Source organism: Stegostoma tigrinum, chromosome 23 (assembly GCF_030684315.1).
Source record: "Stegostoma tigrinum isolate sSteTig4 chromosome 23, sSteTig4.hap1, whole genome shotgun sequence".
Lineage (NCBI taxonomy): Eukaryota > Metazoa > Chordata > Chondrichthyes > Orectolobiformes > Stegostomatidae > Stegostoma > Stegostoma tigrinum.
In genome coordinates, this window is record NC_081376.1 from 48,476,201 (window position 1) to 48,493,576 (window position 17,376).

The window sequence follows — 17,376 nt, forward strand, 5'->3', positions numbered from 1 at the left end:
TTAAACTAGAAGGCAAAGTATATAACTAGAAATGAACAATTTTGTCATAAAACAAACTTTTGTTGAAGCTTTTCATCATGTACTCATCAGGACCATTTGCAAGAATATCAATTCAAATTAAAAATGAACATTTAGACTGCATAAATGGAGTGCGCCAATTGGTTGGGAAGAGGACTGCAGTTGGGAAGTAGATTCTGCAGGAATCTGCTTGCTAACCATGCAGCACTTTCCTCGTGTAGAAAGAAAACTGTTGGTTTTCCCCTTGAATCGGTATTCTTGCAAATGGTCCTGATGAGTATAAAATGAAAGGCTGTGACAAAATGTGTCTTTAGCAATACTCGAGCACTGTCCTACCAAACAAATCCTTTGCTTGATAACAGGTTTACTCACAGAATGCAGAATTACATCTCTTTACTTCCTGTCTACAAGTGCCTCTTCAGTTTAGAAAACAGAAGAAAACAAAATGGAGCTGAATTAAATGAAATTAAGCCAAGTAGCCCTTAGAAGAATCACTGTGGCAAGATAAAACTCCAAATGAACTTACTAAATCAAATTAATATTTAGTTTCCTAGAATGATCATATCCCTTTTAAGTGCTGTACATATTCAATTAAACAATGCCCACTACCTATATCTTAACAATGCTATTAACATTCCATTAACAGAGGAGGATAGCCATTTCTATTGACCTGAGATTTCACAGGATTCCTTTTTGCAGAGAAAATTCCTAAAGTACACACACAGAAGTGGTGAGAGAGCATTTCCAGGAATACTTCCTCTATTTCTTGACATTGTAGACACGGGGGATCTGCACATCATGGTATCCTAAGGAGTGAGCAACGGGCTGGCACCACGACCTTGGAGGGACTAAAGGTGGTTCAGAGACAGGTCAGACAGGATTCTGAAGGTGGTGGTTAATCTACAACATCTTGAGGCTTTGCAACAGCAGTCGGGATGACCGGAGTCAGGCAGCCAAGCCCAGCAGCTACACTCCACCTACCCCCATTCTTCACCAGTAAGTGGTTTTACCGGGGAGCAGGATTTTCCTGACAGTGCAACCAAGTGTCATTAATGCAGTAAGGCTGGGTATGGTCGGGCATGTTATATCCTCAATGCACTACAGCTTTCCATTGCCTTGTCTTCCAGGTTAGTTGACTTCATTGTGAACAAGCATGTTGTTTTTTGTAGGAACAGTTCATAATCCCATCACTTTTTTTAAATTCATTCACTGGCTGGGCGAGCATTTATTGCACATCTCTCGTTGCCCTTGAGAAGGTGGTGGTGAGCTTCTTGAACCAACACAGTCCACGTGCTGTAGGTTGACCCACACAATGCCATGGGGGGGGGGATTTTGACCCAGTAACAGTGAAGGAACAGCAATATATTTCCAAGTCAGGACGATGAGTTGCTTGGAGGGCAACTTGAAGTTGGTGGTATTCCTATGTATCTGCTGCCCTGGTCCTGCTGAATAGAAGCAGTCTTGAGTTTGGAAGGTGCTATCTGAAGATCTTTGGTGACTTTCTGCAGTGCACCTTGTAGGTAAGTACATACTGCTACTACTGAGCTTTGGTTGTGGTAGAAGTGGATGCTTGTGAAGATGGTGCCCAGCCAAGAACCTGAGAATGTCCTCACTGATTCCAGGACAAAGGCAAGTGGAGCATATGGGATTCTCAGGGATATAGTTATCCAGAAACAAAATTGCTCTGTGACGTGGCTATGCGGCTCCTATGTCCACCAGCAAAACAACAAATTACCAGAGTTAACTTCTTGCAATACCATGGAACACACTCCGAACACAAAGCCTCCCAGGCTAGCCACACACAGACCACAATGATTTTCCCACTCCAGGTGACAAATTGTAAACAACAATATTCTTGAAATGCCTGACACACGTGTGATCAAGTTCATACTGATGGGTTGCATTTATTTGTCACTGGGTGGCCGGAAATAAAACTGATGTTAGACGTATTTCTACCCTTAGTTATGTAACTGACATCAGTAAACAGAAGTGCAGAAAATAGGAACAGAAGTTGGTCATTCAGCCCTTCAAGCATACTCTGCCTTTCAAAATGAAGATGGCTCATCATCCAACTCAGTATCTGGTTCTCTCCTTCTTTCCAAATCCTGTAGCCCTATGAACTGTATCTAACTCGTCGACAACATTCAATGTTCAGGCCTCAACCGATTCCTGTGGCAGAGGATTCCACAGACTCCCCACTCCTTGGGTGAAGAAATTTCTCCTCATCTCAGTCCTAAATCACCCAACCTGTATCCTTAGACTGTGACCCCTGGCTCTGGAGTAAAGGCATATATATATAATTCAAATATTGTACTTCTGTGACCATAGTCAAAGAACTGAGCTAGGGAAACAGAAATCTCAATCCTTGTTCATGATAAATCAAGAGGGTCAGAATATAAAAGCAGCGATGGGCTTCTGAGACTTCATACACCTCTAGGCCCCATTTAGAATATTCTGTCCAATTTTGGGCCCCACACCTCAGGAAGGGCATACTAGCCCTGGAGCATGTCCAGCAGAGATTCACACGGATGATCCCTGGAATGGTAGGTTTAACATATGATGAAAGGCTAAGGATCCTGGGATTGTACTCATTAGAGTTTAGAAGGTTGAGGGGAGATCTAATAGAAACTTACAAGATAATGTATGGTTTAGAAGGGGTGGACGCTAGGAAGTTGTTTCCGTTAGGCGGGGAGACTAGGACCGTGGGCACAGCCTTAAAATTAGAGGGGGTAAATTTAAAACGGAAATGAGGAGACATTTCTTCAGCCAGAGTGTGGTGGGCTTGTGGAATTCATTGCCACGGAGTGCAGGGGAGGCCGGGACGTTGGATGCCTTCAAGGGAGAGATCGACAAATTCTTGATCTCACAAGGAATCAAGAGCTACGGGGAGAGTGCAGGGAAGTGGAGTTGAAATGCCCATCAGCCACGATTTAAGTGGCGGAGTGGACTTGATGGGCTGAATGGCCTTACTTCCACTCCTATGTCTTATGGTCTAAATCTTGATACAGAGACGGACAATTAAGGAATCCTGCTAAATTTCTTGCAATTCAATCATTTTAGGCAATCAGTCTCAAAACTAACCTGAATACACAGGTCCATCCAACTGCACAGATGATTGGCAGACAATATATTATGCTCAAACTACACTAAATTATACTCTGCGAGCACAGTGTAATTTGAATATTGTTTATTTTCACAGTCCTGTAGTTTGACAGCATCCCTCCTTTAATTCACTGGTGAGATATGGGCATTGCTGGCTTGCCAGCATTTACTACCTGAATCTAGATGCCCTTGAACTGAGAGGCTTGCCTGGCCTTTTCAGAGGGCAGTTGACAGTCAACCACACTGCAGTTGGTATGGAGTCACATGGAGGCCAGATCAGGTGAGGACGGCAGATTTCCTTCCCTAAAGGACATTAGTGAGCCAGATGGGTTTTTCCAACAATTAACAACAGTTTCATAGTCATCAGTAGACGCTCAATTCCAGAAGTCTTATTGAATTCAAATTCCACCATCTGCCATGTCAGGATTTGAACCTGGAATCCCAGAACATTAGCCGAGTTTCTGGATTAATAGTCTAGCAGTAATAGCACTGGGCCATCACCTCCCCTAAATCCCACTCCCAACTGCCGAGCTAACAGAGCAAATAAATGTCTGAACAAAACACTGAACTAAAGACAGACTTGCATTTAGATAGCGCTTTTCCTAAGTGCTGTATGGCTGCAAATGCTTCACAGCCAACAGACAGCAAGCTCCCACAAACAGCGATGTGATAGTTACTGAGGATTTTATTTTTCGATGTGATGTTTATTGAAGGATTTATACTTGGACAATACTTGGTTTTTCTTCAAAATAGTTTCGTGGGAACTCTTACACCCACCCTACTGGACAGAGGGGACCTCGGTTCACAAGGTGGTATCACCAATAGACTATTAATCCAGAGATCCAGGTAATGTTCTGGGGTTCCAGGTTCAAACCCCAGCTTGACAGCAGATCGTTGAAATTGAATTCAACTTTTAAAAATCTGAAATTAGAAGTCTATTGATGACCATGAATCCATCCCCTATTCCCAATTCCTCCGCCTCATCTGCTCCCACGATGAGGCATTCCACTCCCACACATCCCAGATGTCCAAGTTCTTCAAGGACCGCAACTTTCCCCCCACAGTGTTCGAGAACGCCCTTGACCGCGTCTCCCGCATTTCCCACAACACATCCCTCACACCCCACCCCCGCCACAACCGCCCAAAGAGGATCCCCCTCGTTCTCACACACCACCCCACCAACCTCCGGATACAACGCATCATCCTCCGACACTTCCGCCATCTACAATCCGACCCCACCACCCAAGACATTTTTCCATTCCCACCCTTGTCTGCTTTCCGGAGAGACCACTCTCTCCGTGACTCCCTTGTTCGCTCCACACTGCCCTCCAAACCCAGCACACCCAGCACCTTCCCCTGCAACCGCAGGAAATGATACACTTGCCCCCACATCTCTTCCCTCACCCCTATCCCAGGCCCCAAGATGACTTTCCATATTAAGCAGAGGTTCACCTGCATATCTGCCAATGTGGTATACTGAAATTATGAAGCAAAGAGTGAAAGGGTAGAACTAAACATTTCAAAATTCTTGATAATAAAGTGTGAAGCTGGATGAACACAGCAGGCCAAACAGCATCTCAGGAGCACAAACGCTGACGTTTCGGGCCTAGACCCTTCATCAGAGAGGGGGATGGGGTGAGGGTTCTGGAATAAATAGGGAGAGAGGGGGAGGCGGACCGAAGATGGAGAGAAAAGAAGATAGGTGGAGAGAAAAGAAGATAGGTGGAGAGAAAAGAAGATAGGTGGAGAGGAGAGTATAGGTAGGGAGGGGATAGGTCAGTCCAGGGAAGATGGACAGGTCAAGGAGGTGGGATGAGGTTAGTAGGTAGGAAATGGAGGTTCGGCTGTCAGAGTCATACAGCACTGAAACAGATCCTTTGGCCCAACTTGTCCATGCTGACCAGGTACCCCAAACTAAACTTGTCCCATGTGCCTGCATTTGGCCCATATCCCTCTAAACCTTTCCTAACCATACACCATCCAAATTCCTTTTTAAATGTTGAAATTGTGCCCACCTCTACCACTTCCTGTGACAGTTTATTCCATATATGTGCGACCTTCTGTATGAAAAAGTTACCCATCAGGTCCCATTTAAGTCTTCCTCCTCTCATCATAAATTATGCCCTCTATTTTGAGCTCTTCATCCTTACGTGGACTGGGTGTCCAGGTACTTCCAGACCCACAGCCATGTGGTTAATTCTTAATTGCCCTTGGGGCATTTAGGGATGGGCAATAAATGCTGTCCTGGCCAATAATGCCCACATTCAGCAAACAAAAGACACTCCCCTCTTCGGCTAAAGGTATCGGAGAGGAAGCAGGTCCTCATCACCCCTTGACAGCAATGGCAATGATTAAAAACAGATTTTTTTAAAAATATAAATATTACAATATTAAAATGAACTAAATGCAGAAATGAGGAGAAATGTCTTTCTCCAGAGAGGTGAACCTGCTGAGATCTCTGCTGCAGAAAGTGGTTGAGGGCAAAACGTTGAATATTTTCAATGAGGAGTTAGATTTAGTTCTTGGGGCTGAAGGGATGAAAGGGTACAGGGAGAAACCAGGAACAGGGGATTGAGTTAGATAATCAGTCATGATTGTACTGAATGGCACAGCAAGCTTGAAGGGCTGAATGGCATACTCCTCCTATTTTCTATGTACTTACGAAACAAATACGCTCAAACATTTGGCTTTATGCATGATAATCTCTAAAGATTTTAGTAATAAATCTAAGTTCTAAAACCAGCTGCGAAGTATTTTGCCTGTACACAATCCATAACAGATTATATGGAAACAGAATGCCAACAGTATCTCACTGTAGCTATCCCAAATGGACAGGTCTATCATTGTAGAGTAGCTATTCGGTACAGTACTCACCCGGGACACTGGTGATACACAGCACATGGGCATTGCACACAATAAACTGATCCATTATGGTGCCAGGCTGGTTGGCATCAATGATGACAATTTTACTGGTGGAGTGTGTGCTGGTGCAGATCCACACACGGCTCAAGACATCCTCTGCACCGGGAATCTGGAGGAAGGAAAAGTCAAAGAACTGACCACGCACAGGACAAACTCAGACAGACAGGGACAGCACACAACAGCACGCATGGGGAGATTGTGTGAAAGATTGTTCCATCCTCCATTTACCACTGCCTTGTTCTGCAAAAACACTTGCATTTATATAGTACCTTTCATTAGGTCAGGACAATTAAAAGTTTTCTTTACAACCAATGAGATCCTTTTGAAACTAATGTAGGAAATGTAGTAGCCACTTTACATACAGCAAGGTCCCACAAACAGCAATGAGATAGTGAGCAGGTAGTCCATTGCGGTTTCCAATGAAAGACCGTCATCGAGCTGAAACGTGAACTCGGCTTCTCTCAACACGTGGCATGAACTGCCGAGCGCTCATTTCAGTCTTGCTAAATCTGCACGATTCGGTTTTTACATTTATGATCAGTTTTACGGCTGTAGGATAAATGTTGTTCAGAATGACATGGAGAGAAAATTGTTCTGATTTGAACGGTGACACAGAATCTTTTACACCCAGCCAAAGCAGACAGACTAGAGCTCAGTCCAATGCCTCCTGTGAAACGATGGTCCCTCTCAGTGCGGGAAACCCATGGTACGGTGTTGATGCATTAAGCTGGACTCTGGGCTCAATGGTCACGAGTAAAGGCTGCAAGCAGCCAAGGCCGAGGTGGGAGCGTTACCACTGAGCCACAGCTGGGAGACACTGCAGCTTTGGAAGTGAACATCGGATATTTTCACTAAAGACAGAACACAGGGTCCGGAGGCAAATCTCAGAGATACCGAGGGCTGGATTATCGTGGAGTTAGGGTAGACTGGGGAGATTTTGAACGTGGTAGGTGGGAGCCAGCTCCAGGATTGGTACCCCGATTTCCTGGCACCGGGATTTTCACCGGAGCAGGTTAAGAGTTTGGATAGTGAGCCCACAGAGGACCTGGCTGGTTCTATCATGGAGTAGGCATCTCACATCAACACCTGTGTGGCCCAAATCCATTTGATCTTGGTGCCACCTGCTTTCCTGGCTGCAAGTATCATAGTGATTGAGGAAGGGACCATTAATGCAGAAATCCAGACATTTATTTTTCTAAAAATAAGAGAGGACAGCACAGATGCTCAGTGGTTAGCACTGCAGACTCACAGCGCCAGGGACCTGGCTTCGACTCCAGCCTCGGACGGCTGTCCGCATGGATCTCGCACATTCTCCTTGTGCGGGTTTCCTCCGGGTGCTCCGGTTTCCTCCCACAGTCCAAAGATGTACAGATTAGGTGGCGTGGCCATGATAAATTGTCCATAGTGTTCAGGGAGGTGTAGATTAGGCGGGTTACGGGGGGAAAGGGTCTGGGTGGGATGCTCTGAGGTTCGGTGTGGACTTGTTGGGCTGAAGGGCCTGTTTCCACACTGCAGGGATTCCATGATTCTATGAGGACAAACACCCCTCTTTATTTCGAGCTGCTGCTTCTTTTCGGTACACTGCAGAAGTTGTACAATTTTTTACTAAACTTGACGCAAACCGAAACCATGCTCTGTTACCCAGCACCAAGGCCAAAGGTATAAGTTGCTAAAGAAACTCAGCAGGTCTTACAGCATCTGTGGACAGAAAGCAAAGTTAACAAGTCTGAAGAGTCATCAGACTTGCAATGTTAATTCTGCTTTCTTCCCACTGATGCTGCCAGACCTGCTGAGTTTCTCCAGCAATTTCTCTTTCTGTTTCTGATCTCCAGCATCCGGAGGTCTGTTTTATACCAACATGGCCAAAAGGACCATACTCTCGTTGTTAATGCAGCGATATCTCCACACAACAAGCTGCTGTTCCGGTCTGCCACCACTCAATCGCCTGCCACCCACTGAGTTTCAATTACCTTCTTGTTTTTATCAGGTGAGCTGTTGCTGCTGCTATTCTTCCCGTCTTTCTCAGTGTCAGAGGTGAGGGGGTCACAGCTACGCGAATGGCCCAGTTCATTCCCATTCTCTACACAAGGGGGCTTCCAGCCTGTCAGATCCACACCGGCTGCACACCAAAGCTGAGAAAAAGACCAGCACAACATCAGCCATGGAAAATATGGCAGCAAATTGTCGCCAAACTTAGAAAAAGAAAGAGAGTACAGAATAACTGAAAACTCTGATGTCTACAAATGCTCCTCAATTGGCATTTCCCTTTGGTCTTGGCTACTCATGAACATGTCAGACGAATACAGTCGAGTGGACCTCAATTTGGGATATCAACAATAGGGAGAGGATTGACATCACCCCTCCTTTTCCAATTCTAACCACTTGACTTGACAAAGGTCAATATTAAGCTTGTCTCGATGAAAGTCAGCTGAAAGACAGGGAAACCACGCTTTTGCTTTGGTCAATGTTGTGTTGTTCATACTATACTAACTTCTACCTAACTTCCAAGTTGAATGCAATGTCATGCACAGTTATTTTTCCCTGGATTGTTACTGAAATTATGAAGCAAAGAGTGAAAGGGTAGAACTAAACATTTCAAAATTCTTGATAATAAAGTGTGAAGCTGGATGAACACAGCAGGCCAAACAGCATCTCAGGAGCACAAAAGCTGACGTTTCGGGCCTAGACCCTTCATCAGAGAGGGGGATGGGGTGAGGGTTCTGGAATAAATAGGGAGAGAGGGGGAGGCGGTCCGAAGATGGAGAGAAAAGAAGATAGGTGGAGAGGAGAGTATAGGTGGGGAGGGAGGGAGGGGATAGGTCAGTCCAGGGAAGACGGAGAGGTCAAGGAGGTGGGATGAGGTTAGTAGGTAGGAGATGGAGGTGCGGCTTGGGGTGGGAGGGAGGGGTAGGTGAGAGGAAGAACCGGTTAGGGAGGCAGAGACAGGCTGGGCTGGTTGTGTGGTGCAGTGGGGGAAGGGGACGAACTGGGCTGGTTTTGGGATGCGGTGGGGGGAAGGGGAGATTTTGAAGCTGGTGAAGTCCACGTTGATACCATTGGGCTGCAGGGTTCCCAAGCGGAATATGAGTTGCTGTTCCTGCAACCTTCGGGTGGCATCACTGTGGCACTGCAGGAGGCCCATGATGGACATGTCATCTAAAGAATGGGTGGGGGAGTGGAAATGGTTTGCAACTGGGAGGTGCAGTTGTTTATTGCGAACCGAGCGGAGGTGTTCTGCAAAGCGGTCCCCAAGCCTCCGCTTGGTTTCCCCAATGTAGAGGAAGCCACACCGGGTACAATGGATACAGTATTGATCAGTATCACTGATTTCAAAATTCTTGCTTTCTATGCAGAAACTGACTTCTTTTGCTCTACTCTGCTGTACAAATAAGTTTACAGGCCCTAGTGTCTCACTGTGGGTCTCAGTTGTAGCTTCTGGGTATTCAAAGTGACAACAGAATATGGCTATATGCATCATAAAGGTTACACCAATAGAAAATTCAAGATAGGACAGGGTAAACGCAGGAAACATGTTCCCAATGATCAGGGAATCCTGATCCACAGGTCACACAGTCTAAGGATATGGATGAGACCATAAGTGGTGCCTTCAGAATCTAAAATGAGGAGGATGTGATTCCGTGGGTTAGCCTGGAAACATGGCCTCTCGATGACCCTGAGCTGGCAGGAACCATTCTCTCTGGGGGCATCTCAGCCACCAGATACCCAATGGAGAATGGTGTTCCAGCGCTTACCTAATCTGGTTTGGAGTCCATCACTGGTGGTGCTGCAGTGGCGAAGGCCAGTGGTGGAGAAGGGTTCCCACTTCATTCTCACATTCCGTGAAACATTCCGAACAACACTGCATCCAGTGATCAGGATACCCCTTATGTTCTGGATGTTCTAAACCCCTCATGTGCAACTTCTCTGGAGCATCCAGGAGGATGGCCTGGAGGAGGGTAGTGGAGATTGTGTTTGTAATGTATTGCGTGTGGGGTTTCCTTTAGATTTGAGGGAGGATATCAAAAATATCAGTGATCTCAAAATAGGGGACAGCCCCCACATTCAGATCTGGAGGGAAGCAAGGACAGGTGAGCAATGTATAGCATCTGCAACAAGACTGCTGAACTTCTAACTTTATCCCTTTATTTTTCCTTTATATCAAAGACAGATTTTAATGTCAACTATTACCTTATTTCTTTATTTTTCTACTTATTCTACGAAAGTGATGCTTAACCTTAAGATAATAAAATGTGAGGCTGGATGAAGACAGCAGGCCCAGCAGCATCTCAGGAGCACAAAAGCTGACGTTTCGGGCCTAGACCCTTCATCAGACATCCAGCCTCACATTTTATTATCTTGGATTCTCCAGCATCTGCAGTTCCCATTATCACTTAACCTTTTTAACTTTGTTTCTTTCACTACCTTGTACGCAAGTACCTTTGTGTCAAAAATGCATCGTGACGTTAGACACTTTTCACTGTATTCCCCTGTACTCTCTATGTGAGTACACATGAGAATAAAATCTAAATCTAAACAAGCCAGAAGCATAGTGAAATGTCAAACATTTCTGATATCAGAGTTTCTAACAGCAGGCATTAAGACGTTAGCAGCGAAATGGGTTCCAAATTCCGACTAGCAGAGCCTTTCTTTGCTCTTGACTCTTGAATACCTTCATGGTGGGATCCTTTGCAACCAATGGACGGCAGTAGACTGGGATCGGGACATTCTTCATGCGGTTGTCTTCTTGGCTGCCATTTGGACTCAACTAGATGAAGAACAAGACACCAGTTATCTTTCAATAAAATTAAACTGTCGCATTGTCACAACATTACAACAGACAAACCCAACACGTGCCATCCTTTGTGGGGCAGACGGGCTAAAACCAGAAGTGAACAAAATAAGTTTGATCACATAGAGGCTCTTACTTCCAGAAATCCGTGGTCGTCATTCTTCCGAACGAACGTGTGTGAAGAGAAAACTTTAGAGGTGGAGGGAGGAGAAGTGACTGAGAAGTTCTCAGGCAAGTTAGAATTTCACAAGTACGTACGTATTCATTTTCTCTTCATGGGTGAATTAATCCCTCTCTTGTTTGTGGGTCTTTGATTTCTCCTGGCTACTCCATGGTCATTCCCTTTTTGCTGGCCCAACTGTACAGTACATGACCAGCCATTTTCTAAAACGGGTGACTGATATTCACTGGCTCATTCCTCCAGGAACACACCGCCCAGAGTCAGCCTACTTGGTTCGAAACCAGAACCAAGCTTGGCAGTAAATGTCAATCACTGTTACCTGCTCCATTCTCCACGGCAACACATCCACCAGAGTTCCACTTGCCAACCAATCAATACTGCCCTCCCTTACAGGAATAAAATGTTTTTATTCTCATTCAATGGCATTCTTGTGATTAGTTCTGATGTTTGCAAGATGAAAAGCTTCAATAAAAATGCCTTTTTCAGCACCACTCATGTTCTGTTCTGCCAAATAACTACCAGGCATATTCTAGAACACATTGGGTTGGCTATACTGTGCGTAACCTCCCAGTGTCCAAGCAACTAAACCTCAGGACATGGGCCCCATTACACGGCTGATAGCAGTAAGGGCCACAGTATATTGCCGATGGGGTAAAGTAGCGGTGGACCCACAAGAACCTTTCTTGATGAATAAATACTGGCATCACCACAGGTTGCCCCAAGCGAAGGTGAGTTTCCAGAGAAAAACAGGATGAGCACGTTCTGGTCCTATAGTCTCAGGCTATTGAACAGTCTCAGAACGACGGTCCTTTCAATTCAAGGTTAGAGTTATAATAGGGATGGGGCATCAAGAGCTACATAAACATAAGCATTAATAGCCAAATGGTACGGAGGGACTGTCTTATGAGGAAAGGCTGAGTGGGTTGGGCCTGGGCTCATTGGCGTTTAAAAGGAATGTGATGCAACCTTATTGAAATGTACAAGATTCTTAGGGGACTTAGTGGGATAAATGTAGAAAGGCTGTTTCCCAGTGAGACAGAGTCCAGGACCGGGCAGCATAATTCCAGAGCAAAGGGTCACTCATTTAAGACAGATGAGGAGAAATTTCTTCTCTCAAAGGGTAGCGAATCTATGGAATTCTTCACAGCGGACAGCAGTTGAGGCTGGGTCGTTAAGTATACTCGAGGCTGAAGTAGACAGATTTTTATCCAATAAACGTTGTGGGGTAAAGGCAGAAAAGAGGAGTTGATGATATCAAATGAGTCCTAATCATACTGGATTGCACAGGAAACTCAGTGGGCTGAATGGCCTACTTTTCCTCTTCTGTCTTTTGGTTTAGAAGCAGCCAAAATCTCACCATGTGACACAGCAGGCCCGAGGAGATGAATAGTGCACTCCTGTCCCTAATACTCTTACACTGTAATACCAGGCATTCCCCTGCACACTGTGAAGGTGCAATGTCATATTTTAAGAGATTTTAATCCTCTATGAATGATTGTTTGGTGCTACAGAGCTTGAGAAAAGGTAAACCACCTTAGTCTTATCAGGCCGTAGGACTGCTCTCTCAAAGGGAGAGGACTGATCTTGATTTAACCTGAGGGACACCATGATATCAGGCGAGGCAAGAGGTTAAGGAGGAGTGACCTCATGGTAACCTCAACCAACGTGAGAATTGAACCCATGTTGTTGGCATTATTCTGCATCGCAAAACTAACCTTCCACCCAACTGAACCCCAACGGGAGTACTTCTAAAGCTAAGCAGGCATTCTAGCAAAGCTTCTCAACTGGTCATCAGGACAGGTGCAAGACTGCTAATTTCCCCCAAGGCAGATCGACTGACAGTGCCTGAGGGACAAAAATATATAACGGGCTTCAGGATGAATGCAAATCAAAAACCTTAAACCACATCATTATTTTTTCAGCAATATATAAGCAAGTTCAATATTTGTAATCTAATATTAAATGCAATCATGTCAAGCTGAACATATTTCAACCTCAGGGCGTGAACCGTGGCCAAGTACAGAACGTGGAGACATGCTGAAATGAAAACAAAGTGGTAGAGATCGTCAGCAAGTCCAGTATCATCTGAAACGACCGAGACAAGAGTTAACGGTTCAAGTCTGGTGATCTTTTGTCAGACCTCACTGGACCTGAACCGTTAACTCTGCTTTCCCTCTCCACAGATGCTGCCAGACCTGCTGAGTTTCTCCAATACGTTCGGCTTTTGTTTCTGAGATTGCCAGCACTTGGCAGTTCTTCGGTTTTATAAACAGTGAGAAATGCTGTCCTGTTTCTAAGCCGTACCTGTTTGTATTTCGCTGGTAAGCTCCAGCCACATGCCTGCAGTCGCCCATCATCATTCCTGACGTGGTCCCTGACCTGACGGTACTGCTGACGTTTCAGCTCCCGCCGTGTGGTCGACGTACAGTCACTATGGAAAAAAAAAATCAAACAGTCATGCACAACAAGTGAAGGAAACACTACTGGAATTAACCAGAGAAAATGGCGATCCATGTGGCTGTGCATTTCAACCTACCCTGAGCCACATTTGTGTTTTAGTATTGTGAATGCTCTTTTCAAAAGATGCACCTTCTGCCTCATTACAGCCACAACATACAATGTCCATTAAGTCTGTGACAAAAAGGACAAAAGATCTTCGACCTGAAATGTCTGCTCTGTTCCTCTCTGTTGATACTATCAGGCCTACCAAATATTATACAGCATTTTCTGCTTTTGTTACAGGTTCCCAGCTTCTGCAGTATTTTGCTTTGACATTTCATCGTAAATCTCATCTGACCTAAAGTAGCTGGACGTAACATTTTACCAGCACTGCAAAAGTGGCAGAACAGTACAGGCTGGGTTTGTCTCTGAAGGACACCAGCCATTCATTAGGCTTGCAGGTTTCTACTTTTGAGTCTTTCCTTCAGCCAACTAAACAACCTTGCAGCAGTCCCAACAGGTCAATTGTGACCAGGTGTTAGCAGGGGAAAGTAGCTCTGCACCTCTCTGAGCAATTCTTCCACACAATTACGAGCGGCTCAGAGTCTGAACCAGGGAAGTGCCGGTTAGAATAGGGAATCTGCTAACAAAACAAGTGCAGAAAGCAAGTCACATAATTCCTAGTGTGGAAAATGGCCATTCAGCCCATCAAGTCCATGGTGGCCCACCAAACAGCATCCCTCTCAGCCCCCTATCCTTGTAACCCCACATTCCCATGGCTAACCCACCTATTATGCACACCCCTGGGCACTATGGGCAGTTTGGCATAGCCAATCCAAGTAACCTTCACATCTTTGGGCTGTAGAAGAAACCAGAACACCCGAGGAAACCCACTCAGAATCAGGAAGAACACGCAAACTCCATACAGACAGTCACCCGAGGCTGGAATCGAACCCCAGTCCCTGGTGCCGAGGGAGCAGTGCTAACCACTGAGCCATGAAGCAACCCCATCAGGATAAGAGAAACAAATACTGTGTTAACAGCGATAAAAGGGTCAGAATGTCTTCTTTTAAAACCTCTACCTGTAATTAAAATCTGAAGGTATACGCCCTCAAACCTGTCAAAATTAATTTTAGGTGTGCCAAAAACTAACCAAGATTTTATCACACCTTTACAGGGTCATTATATAGGATTGGACAAGTTCCACTTTCTTCTAAATAAAAAAAACTGAAAGAACTCCGGATGTTGCAAATCTGGAAGAAAATCGGAAATTGTTGGAAAAGCTCAGCAGGTCTGGCAGCATCTGTGAAGAAAAAAAATTCACAGTTAATGTTTCAGGTCTGGTGAGCCTTCCTCAAACTGCACAGTGTGGAAAGAGGCTATTCAGCCCATCAAGTCTGCGCTAATTCTCCTAACAGCATCACCCCCACTCAGACCTCTACCCTCGTAACTCCAAATTTTCCATTGTGGAGTTCTGAGGAAGGGCCAAATACATTAATTTTTTCTTCACAGATTATGCCCAACCCACTGAGCTTTTCCAGCAACTTGTTTTTGGTCCACTTTCTTCTAGTAAGTTTAATAGGTGTATATCATGCATGAATACCAGCTTTATGGTATTAAATTTATTTTAATATCCACTTTAAAAAGTGATGGGTGCTGTTAGCTTCATCATTCCTCCTATTCCGAAACCCAGGTCATTAATACTTTCCGAACCTACAACCGCTTTCTAGCTGTGGAAATTAAACCAAAGGGTAAATCAGGAATGACACCTTTCTAAAAATTAAACATTACAATTCAAAATCCAGAGTTTCACACAGGAATTCAATCTGAATTAAGGCTCTAACATCGAGGCCCTAATTAAAACCCGCTGAGCAACTTAACACTGAAAAAGTGCAGGAAGTGGTTGAAAACAACAAAAAAAACTCGTGACCTGGAGTCACTGAGGTGGATGGCCGAACTGACTTTCGGCATTGCCCGGCAGACGTTTTGCATCCAAACTGGTGAATGGGCTGTTGGTGGTAGTGAGGTGGCGAGGTTACAGGAGGTGACAACATGGTTAGGGGTCTAATAGAGCACAGAGAGCAGAACTCCGGCAGTGAAGCATCAAAATCAAAGGCAGAGACCCCTTCAACTTGTTTCTACTCAGCAGACCCAAACTGTGATGTCACACAACGCAGGGAGGTGATTGGTGAGTATTCCCTCAGTGTCTCTCTTGATTTGTCCCGGAGGTATAGAGCATGGAGACAGGCCCTTCGATCCAACTTATCCATGCTGGCCAGATATCCAATCTAGTCCCATTTGCCAGCATTTGGCCCATATCCCTCTAAACCCTTCCAATTTGTGTACCCCTTCAGATGCCTTTTAAGTGGCATAACTGTACCAGTCTCCATCAGTTCCTCTGGCAACTTATTGCGTACATGCACCACCCCCTGTATGAAAAAAAAAGTTGCCCCTTTTCAATCTTTCTCACCTCATCTTAAACCTATGCCCTCTAGTTTTGGATTCTCCTACCTTGGGAAAATGATCAGCCTATCCATGCCCCTCAATTTTACAAAGTGGTTTTAATCGGGAAATGTTACTGCAGTTGAAATGTACAGATAACAAATTCACTTTAAATATTTAATTTCCAAATTAATTTATTGAATGGAACAGACATAGCTGGGCCAGGCGATGCAATGCAGCTGTAGTATGTGGGAGTTAGCAGATGCTGGTGTGATCCACATCTGCAGCAAGACTTGAGATAGTAAGAGCTGCCAATGCTGGAGTCGGAGATAACAGTGTGGAGCTGGAGGAACACAGCAGGCCAGGCAGCATCAGAGGAGCAGGAAAGCTGACGTTTTGGGTCCCGACCCGAAATGTCAGCTTTCCTGCTCCGTTCCTCCAGCAAATATCGGTTGCTCAAGAAGCTTGGGGTCAGCGTTGACGAGCCTGTGCCTGAACTGTAGACACTGTGTCAGATCAGGGAGGGGAAGAGGTAGCTGGACACTTCTGTTTCAGGCAGCAGTCAAACTCCTTACATTCATTACGTCAAATGTGGTCCACAGTCAGGGACAGCAAGGTGTAACTGCAGGTAAGGCAGGAATGGGTATCCAGAATTTAACTTTACAGGAGTCTCAGCCAGAGCAGTGAAGAGGAGAATGATAATGTGTGACAGGACGTGACAGAAATTATATGCAGAGGGCTGCAGCAGAAATTAGAAGCAGAGTACTAATGATACAAAGTCAAAACTTCAGGCTCTTCACCCAAATGCACTCAGCATTTGTGACCAGATCAATGAGTTGACACCACGAGTAGAAATAAACACATGTGGCTTGATAGCAATTATGGAGGTGAGCTTGTGGGATGACTGGGAAAACTCAATATTCAAGGATATTTGATGTTCCAAAAGAACAGGCAAAAAGAAAAAGGAGGTGGCATAGCTTTGTTATTAAAAGATGATATCGATGCAGTGGCAGCAATAGGTCAGGATGTGGAAACAGTTTTGGTGGAAATAAGGAATAATAACGGAAGGAAGTCACAGGTTGAAATGGGCTACAGGGCCCTAAAGAGTTCCCACACTGCAGGACAAAGAATATGTCAGGTAATAATGGAGACAAGCAAGAAGGGCACACAACCGTTGTGGATGATCTTAATCGACATCCTAACCACGCAAATCAGAAGTGCAGGGGTGACACAAATTTGTTGAGTGCGTCAGGGTTGACTTCTTACAGCAGTATGTTGCAGAAGCTACCCAGGAACAGGTTATTTTAGACCTAGCAATGTGTAATCAGAAAGGATTACACAGAGATCTTGTACTTAAAAGCGTCTTCTAGATAGCAGTGTGATGGTAGAATTTCAAATTCAGTTTTAGCAAGAGCAACTCAGGTCTCAGACTGGCTGAATGAACTCCAGTAAGAGCCATTATAGATACAGGAAGAGAGAGTTG

The 17,376-nt window shown here is 45.0% G+C and overlaps 1 protein-coding gene across 13 annotated transcripts in view; it reads right to left on the reverse strand.

Annotated features, from left to right (window-relative positions):
- Positions 1–17,376, reverse strand: part of mapk8ip3 (mitogen-activated protein kinase 8 interacting protein 3) — a 190,456-nt gene that overhangs the window by 41,977 nt on the left and 131,103 nt on the right. For all 13 annotated transcript variants that reach the window (XM_059654163.1, XM_059654155.1, XM_059654159.1 and 10 more), the window contains 4 exons: positions 13,317–13,443; positions 10,712–10,807; positions 8,013–8,174; positions 5,995–6,151 (listed from right to left, as the gene is read on the reverse strand). In XM_059654163.1, coding sequence (XP_059510146.1) covers positions 5,995–6,151; positions 8,013–8,174; positions 10,712–10,807; positions 13,317–13,443 — 542 coding nt within the window. The remainder of the gene's footprint in view (positions 1–5,994; positions 6,152–8,012; positions 8,175–10,711; positions 10,808–13,316; positions 13,444–17,376) is intronic.